The sequence below is a fragment of the Thunnus thynnus genome, chromosome 6 (genome assembly GCF_963924715.1).
Source record: "Thunnus thynnus chromosome 6, fThuThy2.1, whole genome shotgun sequence".
Classification (NCBI taxonomy): Eukaryota; Metazoa; Chordata; class Actinopteri; order Scombriformes; family Scombridae; genus Thunnus; species Thunnus thynnus.
The window spans coordinates 22,419,305-22,440,371 of record NC_089522.1 but is presented as its reverse complement, the minus strand read 5'-3'; the positions used below and the strand labels follow the sequence as shown (position 1 = coordinate 22,440,371).

At 41.5% G+C, this 21,067-nt stretch overlaps 1 protein-coding gene across 9 annotated transcripts in view; it reads right to left on the bottom strand.

Moving 5' to 3' along the window:
• Positions 1 to 21,067, bottom strand: part of LOC137184728 (IQ motif and SEC7 domain-containing protein 1-like) — a 93,848-nt gene that overhangs the window by 18,641 nt on the left and 54,140 nt on the right. The window contains exon 1 of one of the 9 annotated variants that reach the window (XM_067592678.1): positions 11,040 to 11,284. The exons of 6 other annotated variants lie outside the window; for them this stretch is intronic. In XM_067592678.1, coding sequence (XP_067448779.1) covers positions 11,040 to 11,269 — 230 coding nt within the window. In that variant the 5' untranslated portion in view covers positions 11,270 to 11,284. Of the gene's footprint in view, positions 1 to 4,018; positions 4,172 to 4,405; positions 4,782 to 11,039; positions 11,285 to 21,067 lie in introns of those variants that run through there. 2 more of the 9 variants (XM_067592684.1, XM_067592685.1) reach the window with 2 other exon arrangements.

Below are 21,067 nucleotides of genomic sequence, written 5' to 3'. Positions count from 1 at the left end.
GAGTTAAGAGTCACACCTTGCGAGCTGTCACAGTACCAGAATACAGCCGGTGGCAATTTCTGCTTTCATGATTTCTTCATTAGAAGATTGATTACTGACCTAGATAGAGTGATGATGAAAGGAAATGTTTGTGTACAGAAGTGTATAGAAATTAAAATGAAAGAACCTGAGAGGAGTAGGCATTTAAAAAAAAAAACCATCTTATTACATGCTTAACTGAAAATGTGTAGTTTCCACACATAAATCTAAAAAGCTGTTTATGATCAATATGACATTTTGTTATTTGTACTCTATTATAGAGATACTGTAACCAAATAGATTATGTGTTCAGTGGGTATAAACATTTTTATGTTACGTTGTATTGTTTTCTGCTGCTCTATTTTGCTGCTGGAGTAATTGCCTTTCTATTGTTTGCGTAATTATTTGCAAGAAAATAATTTTGAATTTTGTCCTTCCCTTAGGAGAACTGGTGCCAGCATTTTTTTCATCCATTTTGTTCTGCACCCAGACTGTGTGTGACTGTGCGTGCAAAGACGAAAGAGAGCAGGAATAAAGTGCTGCAGTACTTTTTTTTTGCTCTGAGGTCATCCAACACTCCATGAGGTCAGTCGCTCATGATGGTGGGAAAAGAGGAGACAGAAATGGAGGAGAGAGCAGCGTTTCAAGAGCTGATGTTTTAGTCTGTAATGGATGTTGAAGGGGGGAAAAAATAGAGGGATTGAACTGGCAGCAGAGCAAGAAGTCGCATGATGTTATTCCAGAGAAGATGACTCCACATGATTCAGACAGAACTCTGAAAGTCATGGTATGATTTAGCCTATATCAACATGTTATGTCCATAATATATGAGGATTATGGAGAGGTGAAGGATGACACAGTGATGATTGTCCCCAGACCACTTCCAGGTAGTGACTGTACTTCCCTTGAAATATGAACTCAGTATATTGGCAATGACTAACCAATGGCGTGTGTCCCTCCGTCTGGCTCTTTATCCACCAGGAGCCCCCGTTAGTTCTGATGTAGGCATGGATAAGCATGTCAGCTCAGCTGGCAGTGATTTTCAGCCATGGGATCGAGGGATTTGGGGGGTGGGATGGGGGGGTGGGTCCGACCATCTCTTTTTCCTCCCTCCTTCCCTCTCAACACATCCTGAACAAACAGGCCCAGGCCCCTGCTCAGGCCTCAACCCGTTCCATCAGTCGGACCTGAGGGAGAAACATTCCTCCATCCCGGAAAAGAGGAGTCACATCTACAGGAGTTCTGGGAATAGAAGAAGGCTAATGAAGTGCAGGCCAGGGCTACGGAGGAAGAGAGAGCCGCAGCGTGGACCTAACGTACCTCCCAAACGAAGTCAAAGACGGAGAAGTCTACAAACTGTGCTTGAGTCTTGTCTTTTTGTACTTTTCAGTATAATAACATACTTGAATTCTCTATTTGCCTGTGAACTCTCAAAGCCATCGCAATAAGTAGTATGCTAAATATTTACACAAACACAAAAATCTTTCAATATGCATTGCATTTAAATGCAATAGAGTAGGCTGATCAGTATTCACTGGCTGCAATATTTGGATTTCTGAAACACGCATGTAAACAGGAAATCCATTTGTCTGTTTGAAGTTAAAAGGGACATAACATACTGTTTGTGATTTTCTGTCATTTATATACTTACAATGGTGGGTATCTATGTTAAACATAGTCAGACATCCAAAACATGTGGTGAACGCATGTGAAAAGGCTCCCTGAAAGTCAAAAGCCCAGGTTTCAGCCCGCTCTGAACACTTGGTTCGCAATGTACTCTACTTCCTCCTCATGACGACATCAGATCATTCGTGCATGCCCACAAACAGCCGTCTGTTCTGTAGTCTTTGTTGCTAAGGTTAAGGTTCCACAGGCTGTTTGCGTTGTCCGCTCGCATATTTCAGATTGGATTCGAGCTCGAACATGTATAAATGTATCTGAGAAGTTCATATTTTGAGTAAAGAACAGGAAAAAGAAGCAAAATCCGACTACTATTGTTTGTTTAAGTAGCCCCCAGAGCTGGTGGAAGTTAAGGAGCTAAAACAGCCTGTTTCAGGCAGAGGCTGAACTGAGGGGCTACATAAAGAGCCAGTACATAAAGTGGACAATTAAGAAGTTTTTTGAACTGTAAATCATGTAAAGATATTCCAGTAGAGCCCCAAAATAAAAGTATAGACCTGGAAATGTGCTGGTTATATCCTCTTTAAAGGATTGGGAATAACATAGTTGATGCAGCTACATTTGCTGAAGAAAACCACATTTTTTTGGCCATGTACATTGATAACTGGGTTTGTTGAAGTGTGAGCATGAGCATAAGAAAGACCCAGAGTAGGTTACGTTACCTTATGGATGTCAGAAATTAATGTTGCTGGAGAAACACATAACACCATCTCATAACTGCAATATACATTTGAAATACCAACATGGCTGCTGTAGTCTGGTCTGCTAGAAGAAGTTGTATGTTTGTATATGATAGTGTACAAAAGGCTGCTGTTGGCATCGTATCCTTTTATGGAGGGGGAACAAGGGGAAATCTCAATCCTGACCTAACTGTATGAGGGTGCTTAACATAAAATGATTGCAACACATATAAATGCCTTCACGTGACTACTCACAGTAATCTACTTTTTGTATGTGTATATAAACATAGCCAGTGAACTAACCCTTTCTAATCAAACAGTACTTCAATGTGACTGTTCTCACCCCACACGCACTGACAACATGTGCTCCAAACACAACAAAAGCAGATGTTTTCTTCCTCCTCATAGTGACTCAGAGAGCTCGTAAATACAGGCGCATGCAGCAGCCTTCACAACACAGATGTGAGGGAATAGATTTCTCAGGTGAAAGGGTCGGAGACCACACAATAACATGTTAACAGTGAAGCACTCAAAGGTAAACCTGCCACTAAACACTCGGGTATATCAGTCATTTCAGCACCAACAACCATACTAATGGATGATTTTGTAACAGCTATAAAAAGACAGCGAGGAGCAGGTTGGGAATTTACTGTTTGACATAGTTGCCAACTGGAAAGCTGTACTGGCCAGCGGACTGACAGTATCCCTGTGAGAGTTTGCAGCAGACAGTTTATACTCGACTGGAGCCTCATAAGGCTCACGGTTGATAACTCCTGTAACTTGTATACGTTCAGTTTGAGAGCTGTAGGACTGGGGTGTCACTACAAATCACAAACTGTCATTTGGATCTAATCTTACCTGAAATCAACAGTCTTGAATGTACTTGAATGTATCCGCATGTGCAGTTGTCTGCTGAATGGCTTCCATATGGATATAAAAAAATCCAAACCTTCCGTGTTTAAATAGAAAAGTAACGTGTGAGCAAAAAAAAGGTATGAAACTGTTTAAGTTTGCCTTGAGAAGTGTAATCAGCAGCCGTAAGGTTTTGATGAATAAATGAAAGATGTCAAATTTTTACTACATAAAACCTTCTGATTGCTTTGCTTTTTAATAGTGTTCATAAGTTGATTCATAATCAAACTGCACAGAACTTCAGATTTTTCAAGATGACTTGAAAGAAAAGCTTTATTAACACAGCTTAGATGCAGCAGATTGCAACACACTTCACTGCAAGAGTGATGAGTGGTTTGATGTTTCGTTGATGCCATCAACATACTTGAAGTAATCAAGAATCAATACTATTCCCTCGTTAACTGCCAGGCCACATACTGTCTGAGTCAAGCTGCCCCTCCTCCTCCCTCCTGTCAAGACTCATACAACAACAACAACAACAACAACAACAAAAACAACAGAGGCACTGTCATAATCTATTAGTAATGAATAATTAAACTATCCTCCACACTGCACTCAGCACCTGCCCTTGAAGATCCAGCTATTAAAAAGCGGCCGGTAAGCGGGTGGGCCACGACACACCGCAGGAATGCCCTTCAACCAAGCAGGGGGGGACAATCCAACTCACAGATGGAGTCTGTACAGTGAGACTAAACACACCATGATAGCTCACGCATAAAATGACTCACAGAGGGGAGATGATCTGTTTTTCCATCGTGAGGTAATCGAAATTGAAACGGCAGACCCCACTTCAAAATTCATGATCTTTGTGGCATAGCATGAAGCACCACATGACATCCTGTCATCTTCCAGCGTGTATTAGGGGGAAAACAAAAAAAAAAAGAAGCGGTTTAATTCGGCGTGTGATCCAAGCCCTTTTTCACAAACACACATACAGACTGTCTCTCTTGCTGTTTATCAAACAAAGCCTTATGAGCTCTAGCAGCCTGGTTTAACCTCATCCAATGACAAAACACACACATGCACGCACACACACATACACGCAAGCACACACACACACACACACGGACTAGAACAAACACACTCACATTTTACACTCTCCTATTACTCCTTACCAGCCATTCAGCTCCAGCTCCAGCAGCGATTGGGTCTTCTCTGAATTACACTGCAAACACCACATGCTGGCCAGCACTCACAAGATGATGTACTCCAAACATTAGCAGTCCCCCTCACCAGTCCCCATTACTGCCTAAAAGGTTTCACTAACAGAGAGGCACATCTCAAAACTGCCATCTGCTATAGCTCTCTACTCCTTGCAGACAGTCCCATTTCTTTGCCTTGTGAGAGCAGCTCCCTATGGATGGTAGGCGGACATGGTCAGTGCAAAGTGGCAGTCTGTAATCTCTGACAGACAAATGGAGCTCTTTCTTTTTCTCTTTCTTCCTCTCTGTCCTCCGTACGCCGGGCTGGTAGGAGTGTAAGGGGGGCGGAGGCTTGGAGACAGGGGAGTGTGGGTTTTCTGCCAGGCCCTGAGCAGTATGGAAGGGGGCGGGGTGCAGGGAAGGGGGGTGTGAGAGCATGGTGGCTCTGTAGCTGGGTAGAAATAGAGAGAAGGGGACGAAATACCACTTGCACAACATTAATCTTGCAAGGAGAAGGACGCACGAATGACCCCGGAGCAGGAGATGTAGAAAAGAAAGTCACGTTTTTCGGGCGTGTTATCAGAGAATGCGAAAACATGAAAAGGAGAGCTACAGACTAGTGAGGATTGGAAATGAGAGATAAAACAAGTAGCTAAAAGCGCAGGGAGGAGGGTGGGAGAGAGTGACAGTTTGATCCAGTTAGGTGTATAAAGGTATTGTAGATAAACAGGAATGGAACTGAATAGAGAAATAGGTGAGGGGACAAAGCGTGAGGAGACGCTGGCTTGAAGAAAGAGATAATGTTGAAGGTTTGGGAGTGTTTGAATGTCAGAGGTACCTTTTGTTAGCCTTTTTTTGCACAGAAGGAAAAGAACTAAGTGGGGAGAGATGGCAAATACAAGAGAGCACCTCTATTAATAGAGCCTTTCAGGGCTGAGAAGTGACTGTTAAGATGTGAACTAAGAAAAGAACCAGAGAGGATTTAGTGTCTTTCAGCTGCAAAAAATAAAACATCAAAAAAAAAAAAAAAAAAAAAATCACAGTGGAGTAGCAGTTGTCCACCTCTAGCCCTTCTATTTTCCACCTCCCTCAAATCAGCGTTGTTTAATTTCATTCTGCCACCCATATTGCACCATACATCAAAGCAAACCTCACCAGAATTTCCATCCAGCAGACCCCCTAACTGACGGTGCCTCGTCTCTGGACTTCAGCGTTGTTAAGACGGGCCAGAGACTAATCACTCCTCTGAGAGAAGGGGGTTGGGGTAAACTGCCCCCAAGTCAAAGGTATTTTCTATCTAATGACAACAGGCACAGGAAACAGAGGAGAATAGCTCCCACATGGAGCAAGTTTACAGGGACACCAATCATCTGCACACACACACACACACACACACACACACACTTGTCTCTGAAGGGAGATGTGGATGTCCTCTAATTACAAGCCTTAAATGATCACCTTCTCCTGACTGTTTTCATCTGAAACTTCAAACATCAGATGCATAACGAGAGACAGAGCAAACAAAACAGTTAGTAGAAGGAAAAGTATGCAAATCTTAACGTGTCAGGCAGCACGGCACTCGCAAAGTGTGACTCAGGCAGAATGATGTGCAAAAAGGCAGACAGAGACTAACTGGCCGACCGGTCTATTTCAGTTTGAGACCTTGGCCTTGCACGCTGGCGACTACAGCTGCTAATGCCTTGTGGAGCTGCAGACTCAACTTACAGATCTCACCTATCACGCAATCTCTCCGCTCTTACTGAAATGTGAATTGGGAACAAAACCCCTTTAAGATGTCCCCATAATAAAACTGGCACCCTAGTTATTCAATCATTTTGTTACAGAAGCACAGACAGGGGCAGGCATGCGGGCTTTGAAATGTGTGCATGGTATTAGATATTAGCCGCAGTGCAGGATTTGTTTTCCTGGTGGACCACATGGAGTGGCTAATTAGAGGTTATTTGTTTGGGAATGAGATATGAAGTAATATCACGGTCTCATTTTGAAGGCAGGCATGTGATGCTTATAAACCCCAAGCCTGTCATAATTGTTTCATCATGACGCTCAAGGGCAGTATTAGCTTAAGTATCACGGAGAGTTCTGCTAAAATTATCCAATTAGATGAATTCAAGGTAAAGCTGAGCTGTAAAAGTTTGTACAAACTTCAATACACTTGGTAAGCGTGTGTTATTTTCGCTCTCTTTCTGCCTGCCTCCGCATCTTTCTCTTTCTCTTCTAGTATTACGATCCAGTCTAGTCATCCCGTCTGGTGAAGGCCCACTCCATCTCCCGAGTCCTGCCTGCTCCAGAATGATGTCATTGAGAATTCCAAGCAGAGGCCCACTCTCTGCTCATAAAACGCCATTTCTTCAACTCAATACATATGGTCTCTCTGCGTTTCAGCTCCTACTCTATCATCCCCCCCCCCCCTCCTCCCCAGTTTCAATGCCCTCACTTCTTTTCCTCTTCCTTCTAGTTTTAGAGTAAGAAAAGTTAAGATACATTACACTTGGGGAAAGGCCAAAGAGGCATCCGAGGGTCAGCTTCACACAAATGCCTTTATCAGGTGGATTCCCACAGATGTAGTACCTGAATATTATCAGGAGAACAAAAAAAACTTTCCCATTTCAAAGAGAGTGAAAAAAGACAGAGTAGAGGAAAAGACAGCAAAAGGAAACGACAGAGGAAAGTGATAGCTTCCTGGAAACTTGGTCACAAGATTTTGGCGCTGTGTGCTGTGTCTACATGACATCATGCACGGTTACTCATTATCTGCTTTTGCTGGATGCTGAGCGACTGAGACCTGTGCTAAGAAACGGAAAATAAAAAAGAAAACTCAGCCCTGGCCTGGTCTGGAAGCAATTAGAACGGGCTGATGTCATAGTTTGATACAACAGCATACTAAATGAGATGTAGTGGCCCCGGATAGTTTTGTGAACACAGAGGACTTTGTATAGGAGGGAAAAAAGAAACACATTTTTCCTGTAAATTCTCAGGAACAAAGAATTTCAGCACATAAGAAGGATCTGGCAGCCGATATATAAATAGAGTTGAAATGAGAGTAATTAAAGGATATGCTGCCTCTGCTCATCACATCCTGGCAGCAAAGCTGGAGCAGATGTGTTGCCTGTGGGATCCTATGGGATTGATCAAAGATCATCAGTGGCAAGTGATGTCTGAGAGGCTTTTCTCTTTTCTCCTGTTCATACATCATGAAGGAATTCCAATCCAGATAGAAACAATCTGTCTGTCCAGACACATGGAAAATTAAGGCTCAACTAGAGGAGATTATGTCTGAGATTAGTTTTGTTGCATGAAAACATTATTCAAAACAACTAAATGCTTTTAACACAAAGCGCAAGCAGCTCAGATATGATCTTTTCCCACAACTAGGGCTAAGTCTCAAACCTGAATACTGTTTTGGTGCAGATGTATCAAAAATGTCAATTACTGAAAGTTGGCAGTGAATGTCTGGTCCAAATCGCAGGCTGATTAACTTATTCTCTAAATCAGATATCTACTGATTTAAAGTGAGACTGTGACTTTTGAAAGAAGAAATAACAAAATCGTCATTAAATGAAACATTTAAAGTTTCATTTGAAAAAAGTTGAATCCATAAGAAATAAGACACGCCCTTGCTTCATTCAAAAGCTGCGGCCTTATGTGATATGCTAGTTTATGGTGGCTAACGCTTGCAAACTATAGGAAGATATTGTTGACTCAGCTCACTGACTGAATGACTCTTCTCTAATTGTGCTACAGTTGCATTTGTTTTAAGCAGGTCACAAACATTTCAAGGGTTCAAGGGTCAAAAAAAAAAGTACCATACCTGAGCAGGGACCTTTATTATTCACTGTATCATTTTTAATGCTGCTCAAATGTCTTTGCATTTTGCCTCAGCATTGAATTGGGACATCTTTGTTGTCTCCTGCTTGTGGTCCCATTTCATTCAGTCAGATCACCCAATGATAAGGCCCTTAATGCAGAAAACTCAAGAGAAAAAGCAAAAGTTACATAGAGCAGCTTTAAATCATAAATTGCCAGTTTTAGACTGTATTTTTATTGAGGCAAAGTTTTTACATGGCTGCTTGTGTTTAAAGAACATGAAAAACAAGACATATTTAACCATGAGTAACACGTTTCCTCAAAAGTATTTTTCTTGTGCGTGTACTGCAGGTATCGTATTGGAAGTATCATCAAAACATTTCAGCCCTACCAACAACAAGTGGGTAGTTCACACACAGCTAGGAGGATCCAGGTTTGCTCCTTGGCCTTTTCTGGGTGGAGTTTTTGCTCGTTCTCTCAGAGTTTGTGTGGGTTTGCTCTGGTTTCCTCTCACATTCCAAACACATATGCAAGTCAGGTGCGGAGGAGACTCTAAGCTGCCCAAAGATATGTTTGTGGGCACCTAGTGACCTGTCCTGGGCATTTCTTTACCATCATCAAAATGACTGAGTGGGCTGAGAAAACGCATGAATAAAAGGACACCCTTATGATGGAAACCAAGCAAACCTTTACTTTACAACTCAACCACATGTTTGTATACTCCTCTCTGTGTATGCAGTTCAGTAAAAATATTACATTTTAAGGAACTGTAAATACAGAACTTCAAAGCTGTACTTCTCCTGATTGCATGCATATGCAATCTGTCTCTCCCTCCATAAAAGGCACATAGAGGTCATGTATTGTGTACTGTTGCCATTATTAGAAACAGGCCCTGTTTGTCCATTTACAATATTTTCCTTTCTGTTCACTCCATTACCAGATACCATATTTCTCTGAAGCTCTTCACAACGCCCCGCCCCAGCCCAGAAACACACTAGAGCACACAATTCTCTCTTGCTAAAAATAGACCCATGTGAGGTGACACACTCTGGTAAACACTATGAGAGGGAGACGAACAATGCTGTGAAGAACAAGAGGAGGAATACGCATTAACACGATAGAACGGCCTGAATGTCCTGCTGATTTCGTCTCATTATCTGTTCCTTTGTGTCAGATCGATACGTAGCGCTTTTCAATGACTCTGTGAAATTTTGAGGTCAGTTGGAAAACAGTGTCTCCAGCGGTTAGTGCTCAGAGAAAGTCCTGACTGTAAATGTGACAAAGGCCACAGCGGGTATAAATACCCATGGTGGTCATGATGGTCACAGGAGCGTGACACTGCAGCCAGACCGACATAACAGACCTGACAGAGTCATTCCATGATGGGACCAGTCCGCAGCGGGCTCTCAAGAGTGACAGTGCCACCCACTGGTTAGAAATGATACCACATACACTCTTGAAGACTAGGCCCTGGGGGCAGACATGTGGCAGTGATGTCATTCAGGACGACTGAGGTCAGACGTGTTTTTCACAGTGGCAGGCAGGGAGGGTGGCTGGGTTATTCAGAGGAACTGGGATGTAAAAAGACCAGCCTTTTCTGGTTGAGAGATGTTGGTGGGGGCATGTGTGGGGGTTGGTGCAATAATCTATTTGAGGCAGTGACAGCTTCACACCTGTCTCAAGTCTCACAGAGAGGGTCCTGTGGTTTATAAATGCTATGTGGCACAGAAATGATCTTCAGCATGTCTTGCATCACTCTTCTTTATTCTTAATTGTATAGATTAAAAATAGAGCAGAAAAAAGTTTTTTGTATGTCATATATACTGTAAGTTTTTTTCCGACAAATCTTCCTTTTGTTTTCCTTTAATGCGAAACATATACAACACTATAAGAATGCAAATAATTATGCACAGTAAGCAATTGGACATTAATTTGTTCACACTCGCTGAAAACAAAGTAAATATACACATTTTAGAATAAAAAAGTACTAGATAACATTCAGATGTCTCCATTTTGAAGCTCCATAACCTTCCTATAGCTAAAAGACACCATCTGCTTCCCTTCCTAACAGCACCATGGTGGCAAATCAATCATCGGACAACTTCTGATTTAAATAACATCAGCCGAACACTTTTAAAATCACATCTGTCTTTACTCTCCTGACTCCAGAACTGATTTCCAGATGTCATCCATCAGCATAATCCCAGAGAATTAAAAAAAACATAAACATATCTATCCTTTGGTATAAACCAGACATGTTCTTTAAGTAGATATCTGTGTTTGGTTGCATGTGCACGTGTTCATGCGCCTGGCAATGCAATCAATTTGGAGCCGTGAGCTAAATGACATCACTGAGCTGGGTAAATTGACTGGAAGGCTTACAATGATAATAATTGCTGTTTCAATCAAGGTCCTTTCATTGCCGACTGCATCAGTGATCAGATAAGTAGCTGATGATCTTGAAGAAGTTGTGTTGCTCAATCATTCAAATCACTCACAAAGATTTAGTCAAGCACGAAATGGTGTTATGGTTTAGTGGTATAAATAAGTTTCTTGTTGACAGACATGTTAATTACATGGCAGGTTGTAAATTGTATGCTCTTAAATCAGTGATTCAACATGAAGTACGGATGCATACTTGTCTCTACAATACTTTGCTATATAATATGTTGACACAGATCAGGAATTAAGCTTAACTTGAAACAGATAAAGGGAGGAATCATAGATCAAAACCCCTGAATTCCTATAATACCGCAATGACTTACATTCCACCACTACTCACCTCTCCACACACAGCTGCTTAATCACTTTAACAGAGTTTGCCACGATTTGCTTTCCTTCAGCCCTGGACTCCACAGTCAGGACTCTAGTTACTGTTACTGTGCTGTGCTGTGCTCTGCCGTCTTTCTCTAGCAAAGCCAACCATGCCTCCGTGGCATCCGAAGCCCACGGCAGAAACACTAAAGCTATTGAGCCCCAAGGAGCTCGGCCGTCTACACTGGCACAAGTCATTGTTTGTGTTGGCACTGCCTATAAAGGCAGCCTTTCTCATGTCTGCTCCATCACGCCTTTCTAGTCTTTGATCAGGGAAAACACAACCACTGAACAACAGGGACAACCCTGCAGGACTTGAGATGTGTCAATATGTCAAAATCTGGCAAATCTTATTTGTTGTTTTCTTGTTGGGACCCGCAAACCGCGGTCGTAATACTTTGCACGTCACTGTGTGATTTCAGCATCGTAAAAAAAAAAAGTTTTCTTCCAGTTTCTGCTCCTCTTGGAAGTGAAAGCACAAAATGTATTTCATTTTAATGGCCCTCATTAGGCTGACAGTGATAGAATCATTCAGGAAACATAATGTTATTTTAGGAGAGAGTGCCCAATACTGACTGAAGGACTGAATACAGATGTGGTTAAGTGAAGGCAGCTATAAGTTCAGTCATGATCGGCTGCGCAAAAACTGTTATGTGACAATATCACCAGAAATTTCAAAATGTATATACAAGTCAACTGAAGATCCCTTACTCCCATAATTCTGTTGTGATTCAAGTCATTTAATTAACTTAAACACAGCAGTTATATATTTTTAAAAAATCAAACTACACAGGTTGAGAAATTAGAAATATTTCTTATAGGGCTGAAAAGGAAATCTAAATGGATTTGCTACAATATGTTGATCAAGTAAGAACTATTTTCAAATAAGAATTATTTTTTTAGTCTGTTTAAAAGACAATATGTTTGGCCAGCAATGAAAGTCAATAACCGGGGGAAACTGCTGTGTCAGGATCCCATTTGTTAAAGGAAATCCTGACTGTTGTGTTTTTTCTTTTTTTTTTCAAAAACTTTGCACATATAAGCAAAACACGACCTCTACTCCAGATCAAATCATCAAAGAACCGACATGAGAAAACTCAAGATCACTTTACATGTGATGAGATTTCCCCCCCAGCTGCAATGAAAACTTGATCAGTTGTATTTAAATATTAATTGAAAGCCACAGTCGAATGCACCTTCACAATGAAAGTGGAATTGAAAAAGAAATTATTCATGATTCTCTTGATTATGTCTTCATAGACATGGATGTCAGTTTTGGGAGGTTGACAATGAGCTGAAAGCATTGTTTGGAAATTTGAAAATTAGTCAGTAAATCATTTTTCTAGACAACCGGTAAGCAAACAATCACAGAACAAAAGCACAGAGATAAAGCACTCGTCCTCAATCCGCATTCTTTTTGCTCGGGAATGTGAAAGGAAGCTGAGAGGAAACCTTTTGTGCAGGTCACGAGAGTGCTGAGAAATGGATTCAAGTTGACATATTCCAGGAGAACAAGATAATCCTGAGTGTGCAAGTTCCATTCATACCACATTTCCACAAGACCTGGTGGGTGCAAGTCAGCAGATCTTATATTTCAACATACGCCCCATTCAGGCAGGCGAGGTAGGACATGAGGCCTGGCTTTACAGAACGATAGAGACATTCTGAGAATAACAAGCAGACTCAAATTCTTGATAACAACCCCTTGAGGGGCGGGGGGGTTATGCAGCACCATGTTTATTGTTTCATTTCTCTCAGCCTTCAATAACCTCCACTTGAGACAAGAAAAGAGGGTTACACAGGGGCATATGGATTAATTCACCATTTCTGTGACAAACTACCTGACAGCAACTGATATTGTTTGGCTTCCATTTAATTCACAAGCTAGCAAAGCTTATTGGACGTTTTCTAGCATGCATTGGAACTCAATAACAACACAGGTCCTTCAGGGGTGAGCTAGAGAAGAGCCAGCCATCCGTATCATACATCAACATTAACACAAAGCTTGCAACACACTAGCCCTGCTCAGAGGAGTCTCAGAATAATAATAAAAACAAGACAAATTCATGTCATTACAGAGAAATGGATTTCAAATGTAGAGTAAGTCTCTGTGCTACCTTGGCTGTATCCTTGGTGGTTTTATGTACGCTCCATAAAGCTTACTGCTTTATTGACTAAATGCGCAGCCGGGTCTCTGCTGGCTGCAGGGCCCATCGATCTGTAGCCCCTCAATTACTTATTAGAGACCCCCCGTGCCAGCTCTCTCAGCCTGCAGGATAACAAACTAGCACTTCGGGGAGTTGGGTCATTGTGTCAAAAATTGTAATCATGCCAGGATATGTCAGTTTTAACAAAATCATTGAGATGTCAGTGTGAGCAACACACAAATCAAAACTGAGCAGACAATGGAGGCATGTAATATCGATACTTTTTGTTTTTTTACTAAAGCATGACTTATTCTCGGGTTTCCATGATGCACAATTCCAAAAATAAATGCGCTTGGACAAGGACGTGGAAACAGCAGAGGGCAGGGAGGATGTTTCTCTACCTCCCATTTTTCTGGGATCCTACAAATTGCCTGAGAAGTCGAGGGAGCAGCTACAGTAGGAGACTGATGTGTTGGTTTGGGGCTCTTTTGATTCAATGAAGCTCAGCCTAATTCTGTCATTTTAATCAACTGAACTTCCTAACAGCCTCAGGTGTCAGTCAAAAGCAGGAGGTTGTATCAGTAGAGAGTAGTACTCACACCCGCATGATAATCTATGACTGACACAAAGATCAACATGAGCCATTTGAGAATGTTTTCTCTTTTGGTGGAGTCTGTTTCCTCAAGCTGCTTCAACAGTACAGTTACAGTTTTAATTCTGGGAGTTCACTTGGCTTTCTTCTTTCATTTTGCACTTTTGATATATTGGCTTGGCAGAACTTTGGTAACTTGGTGGAAAAAGCAATATTCCATTTATGGGAAAGAGCTGTCTGACACGTAACATCTGGTCTACCTCTGAGCTGCTGACCTTATTCCCACAATCTGCAGTATTGAATTTATATGAGCTCAGGTACGAATTGTATAGGGGAGCCTCTCAATAAACAACTACGACCTGCAAGGGGAGGATCATAGGACCAATGGCGACAGTCTAAGGCGCTACAGTTAAACTAGCTTGTCTAGTTGTACTGTAACATAAGACAAATAATGAAGAAGAAACACAACTAGAAAATAAGCAAAACTCTCTACAGCCAAGAGGAAAACATGGTTAAGTTTCATAATCAACGCACTGTGTTTCTTTATTATTTCACCTCTCTTAAGTGTGGCTTTGGTGTGATTGGAACAACGTGAAACATTCACAAATGTTAAAACAATGCGAAACTAACTAAATACTAGTAGCATCTATAGCATCTAACCTCCCTTCAAAATGAATTCATTATGAATATTCAGTAGTTGAGTTGGTAGTAAAACAAGCTAGTAGATTAGCTGGCTAGCAGAAGTGCTAGCTCGGCTATCCTCGTCGGTCACGTGATCCTCTCCTTGCAGGTCGTAGTTATCCGTCAAGTCTCCCAATAAGGTAAGGTAATAAAGTCCATATTATACAAAGTCACACATAAACATTGGGAAGCAAAATAGGTGTTAGACATCATTTAGAAATATATGTGTTTTTAATATATTTGGCCTGCATTAGCTAGCAGCTAGCTAGCCTGGGTAGTAGGGTTGCATTCCAGTTGGTAAAACCTGAATTTGTTAAAGGAATAGTTTGCCATTTTTGGACATAGAATTTGCTTTCTTGCCAAGAGATGCCACTCTGATGTCTGTAAGCTAAATATGACGCAAGAGCCAGTAGGAAGTTAGCCTAGCTTAGCATAAAGACTGGAGTGAACTAGCCAGTCTGGCTCTGTCCAAAGGTTAAAAAAAAATCTACCTACCAACACTTTTAAAGATGGCTCTAGCTTAAGTGATATTGACCTTCTCATTTAATTCTCAGCAAGAAAGAAAGTTTATTCCCAAAAAGTCAAACTATTCCTTTAATCTCAAAGTGTAATCTCTATAACAAATTTGGAATCTTTGACCTGTTCCTTGTTTTTGTTGTTCTTAGATATTAAGTTGCTTATGACCTTTTTTTTTCAATTGTTAAAAGCTAAACTGACATATTGGATTTGATAAGCTTATTCAATATCGGATCCAGATTGATAAAATGCTATTGGAAATGCTAGTTTTGTTAAAACTAAAATATTATTGTTGGCTATTAGCGAACTACCTGCAAACCTCACTGTAAAAAACACTGTAAACAAGACATTGTTCAGACTTGTGATATATTAAAGGGACATAGTTAAGTCACTATGTCAGCTTCTCAGACACTTTCCCATCCCATCTGTTCAGCAAGTCTACAGTGTAAATAGGGTCAATTGCCTCACTTAAACCTTTAACCAGGAAACTGAGTAGAATACTGCATAAATGTTGCAGTGACAGCTGGGAGGAGCAGTTTCAGAGGGAGGGACATGGCAAATCAGCAAACAGGATGACATCCTTTTCCCTTGTATAATCTGTTTATGTGTTTGGAGTTGAGCGCAAAGAGCTCAGTCTTTGCTGCTTTGAGTTACACGGGAAGGCCAGTGTGAGCGTGACAGGTTCACTTTATAATCCGCTGGACCTCCTGTTCAAGCGCATAAACATCTGTTCAGCATAAGGTTGAAGATGCTTTTGGGAGATGCTTGCTTCTCCGCATCACGTTCAAGCAGCTTTGAGACCTTATTTTAACTTTTTACTTTCCCATGTGGATACAATACAGAATAATGGGAAGCATTTCCTGAAAAGCCAGTTCACCATTTTTGCCCTAACACTGCATTTAATGATGAAACGCTAAGGAATTCTGTGTAATAAAAAGCAATTGAGATTCATAGCTGCTGCGCTGTGCCTAATGATTCCAGAAGGGAATTCTGCCTTTTATTTGCCGTAACACAAAACGTAACTCAGCAACATCCTGCACCAGGACAACAAGATAACACTACATGTGACCTGACAGAGTGTAAACACAGGACAGAGAAAGAGGAGATGGGAGGAGCGGGGGGGGGCTGATAGAAATGGAAGATGGATCTGAGAAGAAGGGGCCAATTGCACATGATGTAAAGACAGAATGCAAAGGGGAGGTAAAAAGAAGCAGTGTGCATACATTCAGTACAGTGCAGCTCTGTATTCTCTCACGTACAGACTGATGACTGATGAGAGAAAAGCCGTCTCACGCTCTGTGCATCTAATAGGCTCTAATGATGGCCTTGCTAAGCCATCCATTCTGTTAACAGGTCTATAATGAGAGCAGGTCCGAGTGGACTGAGCACACGAGCTCTTCGCGGACAATTGGCGCAAACAGATCTGCAGTCCCGCTATAGGTTTCTTTGAAAAGATGTAAACAGGATGCTTCACAGGAGCAGGAATGTCAGAGTAGTTAGGATTGGAAATAGAGAGTTGGCCAGTTCAGAGACATAACATAAATCACAGAGGGATAGAGGGCAAAACTTGTTGGAATTCTGTAGTAGATGGCAAAATACACACGTTTGCTTAAATATACAGTGCTACTTGACTTACTAAAGATGTATTTTGACTCTAACTAAGAGGCAAAATAAACACAAACAACTCTTCCTCTCTGCTCTCCCTCCCTCCTGGCACTATGCATCAGCGTGAGTGTGACATCAGACTACAGAGCAGCAGCGTTGGCACCCCAATGTACGAGCATCAACGGCTCTGTTACACACTTTCCATACAAATACACTCACATTCATCCACTTTTTATTCTATGCATCTCTCATGCAGGGCTGCAATTAATGATTATTTACATTACTAATTAATCTGTTGGTTAGTTTTTAGATTAATCTATTAATGGTTTTACTCTATAAAATATCAGAAAGGTAACGTCTTCACATAGAGATTTAACAATTAGTCAATTGACAGGAAATTAATCCGCAACAATTTTGATAATGATTAATAATCTTTTTAGTCATTTTTTAAGCAAAAATGCCAAAAATTTGCCGTTTTCAACTTCAACGTCACCTTTGACTCACTATTTTCTGACATTTCATAGACCAATGAAAATAATCGCTAGCTGCAGCCCTATCACATACCATCTTTTGTTTGGCCAATTGTCCAAAATCTGACAGTATTCATTTTACAATGATATAAAAGAGAGAAGAGCTAGAAATTCTCACATTCAAGAAGCTGTGATCAGAGAATGTTTGGCATTTTTGCTTGACAAAATCATAAACTATTAATTGATGATCGTAATTGTTAATTAATTTTCTGTCTAGTGATTTCATGACACACACTTACGGTGTCGAACAATGTAAACAGCTGTCTCTGCTACAGTACTTACATGAACCTGCACTTTCACAGCTAGAGAGATCACGCACACACACACACACACACAAACACACCTTCAGGACAGAGCCCACCTACCTCCACACATCTGTCTCCAGGTTGGCCCATAGTATGCAACCTGATCCGGTCACTGATGACAAATTGCTACAGCTCTTTACGGAAAGGTAAGGTGACCGTGGTTACTGGAAAGATACACCGGCTCCGTCAGGCGCAGAGGACTGGGAACCACCATCTGACTGATTTACTCTCCACTAATCAGCACATTCTCCTAAACGTCAATGAAAAGAGGAGGCTCCCCTCATACGGAGCGCCCTCCCCCTGCCTCACTCAGCTGTGTCACTCACAGCCTCACTCTTTCTTTGAATCCCTCTTTCTTTCATTTGTTTATCTCTCTTTCCTCCATCAGCTGTCCTCTCATTTTCGACCCCCCCAACATGCCTCTACCCTATAGTCCGTGGCCATTTATTCAGCTGCCGTGTTGATTTCTGTGGTTCAGTGGGGACGCGTCTGGACTCCGGAGCCTGTGTGTTGCAGCTCTGCAAGGTCACCAATTGTTTTTTTTTCCCCTCCCTCTTCAGGACACATGGCGTTGCCGAAGGGGAAATCTGAGCTCTCAACCAGAACACATCCTCAGACAGCCAGAGCACTATCAAAAATGTAGCGAGATAACAGGTTATCTAACAACCTCTATATCTGAAGAAAGACAAGAATATTATCCACATATAGTTACTTTGTTAGAACTAAATTTGTCAGCGGACAATCAGAAACAGGATTCCTTAAAAACAGGTGAAAAATCCTTATCAGTGACTCTATCCTACTCACTTAGGGAAGGAAACAAGAGTCAGAGTATAAGATGTGATTGTGGCAGCTGACACTGTATCTGTAAGTAAGTAACACTGTGTAAAATCTTATCCTGCAAACTTCCACCTCTTTGTGTTTCCTCTGCTTTTGTATCCTGCTCTGACCAGTTCTGTCCAGTTGACCATTCCTAAACAAAAATGTCACTTGTCAGAAAAAAGACCAAAACTGTGAGTCAGAAACTTCTCTGTTTCTGTTTGTATTATGCAAGTATGATAACTGTGTGAGCTGTCTGTAGTCAACTCAGTCTGTGAGACTATGAAAATCAGAGATTTATCAGTCGTTCTACCAAAAAAAAAGTATGATTTTTTGCTCCCAGGTAAATCATTATTATATCAGAACAGTTGAGTAAACCTTGGCAGTAAATCTCTATAGCAGCTATCTGGGAGGAAAGCCAAAGAAACAGGCTACAAGGCTCTAGCAGCCTCTGTGGGACTCCAGACAAGGCAAGATCCCCCATCTGCCTTAATTTGTCTTCTCTCCACTCGCTGATGACTCACAGTGGAATTTAGGACTGCTCTTTTATTTGACTTAAGATATCTCACATTGTTTAATTTCTTAGCTCTCTGCCCTTGACTTGCTCACAGTGGAGTGCCTGAATCAGTTGATTGAGTGGCCATTAACCAGCAGACTTTGACAGGTAACTTTCCCTGTTTCTTTATGAAGAATGCAGCCAAAGCCATGGACTATCCACACAGTGGGAGGGAGATTAACATAAGACCTCAAACTAGTCATAGGGGATTTTCTCAGACCTTGAGGCTGTTCTCTGTCCTGAAGTCTCTCTACCAACAGATGGTGCTAGTGTACAGTCAACACGCTGCACTGAGACTGATGTTGGGTTTGGGGATACATGGCTGATCAAAAGACTCCTACTCTAGGGGGTCCAGAAAACAAGTTGATGTAAAGTAAAGCACTGGTGGGTGAGTTATTGTTTTAAAATGTGCAGGGAGAAAGGAGTTAGAGAGAAACTTTATTCTGTATCCCCAAGGAGCTCATTTAAGCTGTGGGGTCTGTATGAGGAGACAGGTTTGATCTCTTCGTCTCATTTGTCAGTAATGACTCTTCAAATCCAGCTTTGACTGGCCCTCATTTTGATAAGAACTGTCTCCAGTCTGGGTAAAAAGCCCTGACACCTAGAGCAAACTGCAAACACAGCCATCTACATGTAATTATCAGTACCAATAATTCAACTCCTGTGCAATATTGATCCATTTTCTGTGGTCAGGTTGATTGCAGTCTAAAGAAATAAAAAAAAAATCAATACAGACAAACAATATCTGTGCAGCATGAATGAACCTCTGTGAATGATATCATTGAGAAGAGGGAAAAAAGGGTCATGTGACTAAGGTAACCTGAGTGATACAGGAAAGAGATGCATCTCTAGGGATGGTGCACCAAAGATTGAAAGCAGGATTTATCACAATTGCATGCACGTGCACAGATCTTCGAGGCCAGTTGTCAAGGCAACAGCTAAGGCTGTACAGAAAAAAAAACAAAAAAAACAAAATGCACTGGCCGTACCGTTAGAAGATATAGATGTTTGTGTACATAGAAAAATACAAGCCTGCATTTACTCACAGCCCGAAGCAATTAGTCCAATCAGGATAAACATTTAACTTTAATGACTGTTTACCAGCCACAGTCTCAGCCTCCCTGACAGCATGCTTATTTCACTCTCGTTCAGGGACATGTGCTAATTTCACAATGTCATGGGCCAACACAATGCATGCAATAAAAATCTAGTTCAAAGTCTAATATTTAGTGATTGAGGGTTTTAAATTCTTTTTTTTTAATCAGCCTTAAAAAATAAAACTACAGAGTATACAGACACAGTATGACCCTCCTCCCAGTTGTGTTACAAATGATCTATGAGCTGATGATACTAACATTGAGGATCTGTTCAACAATGATCCTCTAATGTTTAGTCTTCTGCCAAGAGCAGTATTTTATCCATTCATTCGCCTATTCATTGCAGACTGAAACAGAGCTGAAAAGCCCCCAAAGGGACTACTCTGTTTTATAGAATAAATGCGCTGTCATGCCATTATCAACTCCCCCTGTCCCCTGACCCTACCCCACCTCGCTCATTTCTGACATAAATCAAAACACACTCTGGATAATGAGAGCCTGCTTTGTCACAGAACAGGAGTTGATGGATTTATAGCAATTACCTACATGAGCTCTGCGGGCTCAGCTTGTTCACAGCTGAGCATCAGCTCTCTGTATCACCAGTGATGCAGGTATAAAAGACAGGGTACACACACTAATTCCCATTCATGAAGAAGCACTGAGCAAGATTAGCCATAAAGATCTGGAGACCATGCATGCCAGCCTCTGGATTCTGCAGCAGAACGCTAAATTGGGAACTAATTATGCAATAGTGAGCTGTTCTCTTTTAGTCTGTGTCTGCATGCGCATACACATTTGCATGTGAATCAATCAATAAACTGCACACAAACTGAAACGGTGTACGTGCAAGAGAGTGCACGTGGAATAAGGAGCACAAGGTGCAGAGTGTGTATATAAGAGCTGCAGTGCAGCAGCATGAGCTCATCACTCTTCTCTTCTTCCCCTCCTCCTCCAGTAACCCCCCCATCCCACCCCTCCTCTCGCTCGCCATTACATAAGTTAATGCAGCACACACCCTCATTATTCTCCAGGCAGGCGCTGTGAAGAGATGCAAAGGAATATGTCATCAAAAGTAGAATAACAGCAAAAAAAAAAAAAAAAAGCCACAGAAAGACACAGCGCATGTGTTTCCCTCTGAGCTTTCACAGCCT